Raw genomic sequence first — 3,641 nt, forward strand, 5'->3', positions numbered from 1 at the left:
CTTTTAATTGGCTTTTGTATATTGATACCAAAACTTAATAAGTGGCGTGTTTACGTACCGGCTTGTAAATTGCATAACTCAAATCATTAATTAAGATCTAAAGGCTTTGTATATTGATTCAAAATCTCAATAAGTGGCGTGTTTACGTACCGACTTGTAAATTAATTGCACAACTATAAAGCTAGGATTTGTATAGAGTTATTATATTCATTTCTTGAGGCTTAAATTAACGTCAAACCTATCCCAGAGTACACATGCATTGTATATTGGCTCGAAAGTACTAAAAGAGAAACCACGTATGTTTCTGAAGATTAGTCCATTGTTTTGCTTGGAAAGTAACAGCTGAATATGCAAACAAATCCACCGCCCCACCCCTTCGCCCAGCTCTCTTTTATTTCCACTACTCCACTATAAAAAGGGCAGCAATTCTATTCATTTTGCTCATACCATCTTCATATCCCTCTTCTGATCGGCGTTCTTTCTTGGTTTCTCTGTATAATCTAGAGTCCATCGATCTTGACAAAAGCAAAAAATGGCAAATTCAGGATCCACTTGGACAGCCAAGCAAAACAAACTGTTCGAGAATGCTGTGGCCATGTATGGCAAGGACACTGGCCCAGACCGCTGGCAGAATCTAGCCAAGGCAGTTGGGGGCAAAACCGTGGAGGAAGTGAAGAGGCATTACGAGTTTCTTGTCGAAGATGTCAGGCAGATTGAGACAGGCCAAGTGCCCCTCCCCAATTACAGAAAGATCACTACTGCCGCAACCAACAAAGGTTATAACAACAATTACATGGATGAAGAACAAAGGTACTTTTTCCATTTATATACCATTTTTGCCTCCCTTTTACTCGATTTCTTTCATATATGTCGATTTCTATGTCGAATGAAAGCATTCTTTTTGTATTTCTGGGTTAGCCTTGATCACTTTCTGCTAAAATTTAATATCATATATTTACTGCCACTTTATCTGCTAATGAATTGCATTACTGGGTTAGCACAAACTCTGATAAAAGTGTTGTTTATCTCATCATTTGAAGCATGAATCTGAGTTTTTTTTATATCCAGGGCTGATCATGTTTATGAATCTGTTGCAGGCTGAAGGGTCTGAAGCTCCAATGAAGCCTGCAAAATAAGAAGCCATGTGCCCTAAACAAAAAAAAAAAAAAAACTGAGTGCATTATGTTTCTACAACTCTATACATAAGTGCAGCAGGAAACAAAGGGGATCTTAGACATGATCTGTTTTGTCTTTCTCTACAATGCTGCATATTGCTTTTCGTTTGCATGTATCAAACTGCGAAGTAAAGCTACTTCAACAGTGACTTGTAATATCACTAATTATTATATGTTATTTTGTAATATCAGCTTCCCCTACTTTTAAATACTTGTTTTCTCCTGTGGAAATTTCAGGTCGTTCATGTCAACATTGGTATAAAGTTAGAGGAAATATTTAAAGATATAAGTCTTGCTGTACAGAATCTAAAGATAACCCCACGTACGTACAATATCTTTGGCCTGGTCATTCATCGATCCATGCCTGCAGCTTTATCTTTCCGCTTCTAAATTCATCATGGTCCTCCAACATTCGAACCGCAAACTAATCCTGCATCTATAATTCAACAATGGCTGTCAACTTTCTTGAATATGTGTGTGTGTACATATACTAAAAGCACGGACATGAACAAGCTGGCAACTCTCCAAACATCATCTTTTACAAACAGATTAGAAAGTTCCAAAATCAATAAAACGAATCCAAAAGGAGGATCTAGTTCGTGTTCACTCAGTCTGAGCTTGATCTTGTAAAAATAAAGCTATTTGAGAAATATAATATCTGCAGTGTGTAATCTTCACGTAATCATTTTGAAAAAAATAAGTAAATATGGATTCTACATATTAAAAAAATAAAATAATAATAATTAAATTTTTAATTATGGATTTCACTCTTTTACAAAGTAACTACACAGCGCTTACGCACTTTATAACTGCATATAGCATTACTCTCTTACATAATCAGAGATTGAATAATCGTTTTTTTAAGAGAGAGAGAGAGGAAGGAGAGAGAAGAGGGGGGGGGGGGGGGGGGGGGGGGGGCTGGATCTTCTTTTTCTATCCCTCTCTGCTTGGAATCAGCATATCCATCACTTGAAAGGAAGATTCAGGAAATATGAATTCTATTTGAATCTTTTTTTTGTTAGCATAAAGTATGCACAAATAAATAAATCACCATTTCCGTATTGATCAGTGTTGTGCTGCATGCTAATGTAGTACTTCATCGTACGTAAACAACTACGATCATCATATCTCTGGGCATGTTTCTCACATTGGAGCTTTAGAGAAAATATATGTGCGTGGTAAGTTGTATCATGTTTTCAAGGTTTGTTTGAAAACTAGGACGAATATGATAACTTTTTTTGAGAAATAGAAAAAGTTTCATAGATTCAAAAGATATTTGTAATGAGGTTGAAGAAAAGTGGAGAAAACAAATCTAGTATATATCGAATAATCCCATCGAGCCTCTATGCATTAATATATTCCTTTAGATCCTATACAAGGACACTCTTTAATACGATCATACAACAAGAAAAATTCTCTACATGATTTGCTTCTCTATCTGATCCTCAAAAAGAAGAAACTGCATTATCTCAAACAACGAGTTTTTTCCAATTTACACCATGCATTATCAAAAGTACCAAATTCATCTTAAACTACATAATTTTGTGTTGATGAAATTTTCTGGTGGGCAGGAGCCCAACAGTACGTTCAAATGGTCCACGCTAATGGTTTGACGTTGATAGGGTGCTCGAACACTTATCCATGAATTCGTAAATAATAAATAAATTATATAAAACATAAATAAAGAGACACAAAAATTTATATGGTTTGGCACGAAAGCTTACATCCATGAGTTATTTGAAAGCAAAATACATGGAGTACTTCCTTTCCACTCTTTGTATGTTTTATTATTTAAAGCTCCATGTGGTGAAAACTGTGGCATGCATTGCATAGGCAGGCACTCTGCATCCATGCACACAGAGTGCTAGGGCGAGCATCTTGAGAAACAAGTAGAGCAAACACTTAACCCTCGTGTATCATTGGCAAGCAATGGGGCTTGCTTCCGAGCACAAGCATAGCAAGCACTTAGCCTACCCAACTAATAAAACTCAAGCGAGCAATGAAGTTCACCCCAAGCAACAAGCATGGTGGATACTCAACCAACCTACATGAGGGCAAGCAATGGAGTTCGCCCAAGCAACAAGAATTGATGGGCAAGCAATGAAGCTCTCCTTGAGCAACTAGGAAGGCGAGTACTTAGCCCACATATGCAATAAAGCTCAGGCGACCAATAGAGCTCGCTCTAAACAAAGAGCATGGCTTAGGGGTGAGCAATAAAATCTACCCTCGAGCAACAAGGAGGCTTTGAGCGAGCATTATTGCTTGCCTTGAACAATAAGGAAAGATCATGCGATAAAAGCTTGGGCAAGCAACACGTGGCTAGTGATTAGCTTAGTCGTGCATGGAGATTTCAGGGCAAGCACATCCCGAGTAACCATCAAGGTGGGAACTTCGCCCGCCTGAGGTTAGACTATCAAGGGCGAGTAATTAAGCTCACCCCTGAGCAAAGAACATGGCTTATGGGAG

The 3,641-nt window shown here is 37.8% G+C and overlaps 1 protein-coding gene across 1 annotated transcript; it reads left to right on the top strand.

Moving 5' to 3' along the window:
• Positions 1 to 434: 434 nt before the first annotated feature.
• LOC122297288 (protein RADIALIS-like 4) lies at positions 435 to 1,150 on the top strand. Its single transcript, XM_043107310.1, has 2 exons — positions 435 to 810; positions 1,098 to 1,150. The coding sequence occupies exons 1-2, from the start codon at positions 533 to 535 to the stop codon at positions 1,120 to 1,122; spliced, it is 303 nt and encodes a 100-aa protein (XP_042963244.1). The 5' UTR covers positions 435 to 532; the 3' UTR covers positions 1,123 to 1,150.
• The last annotated feature ends 2,491 nt before the right edge of the window (positions 1,151 to 3,641 follow it).

Source organism: Carya illinoinensis, chromosome 15 (genome assembly GCF_018687715.1).
Source record: "Carya illinoinensis cultivar Pawnee chromosome 15, C.illinoinensisPawnee_v1, whole genome shotgun sequence".
NCBI classification, from domain to species: Eukaryota; Viridiplantae; Streptophyta; class Magnoliopsida; order Fagales; family Juglandaceae; genus Carya; species Carya illinoinensis.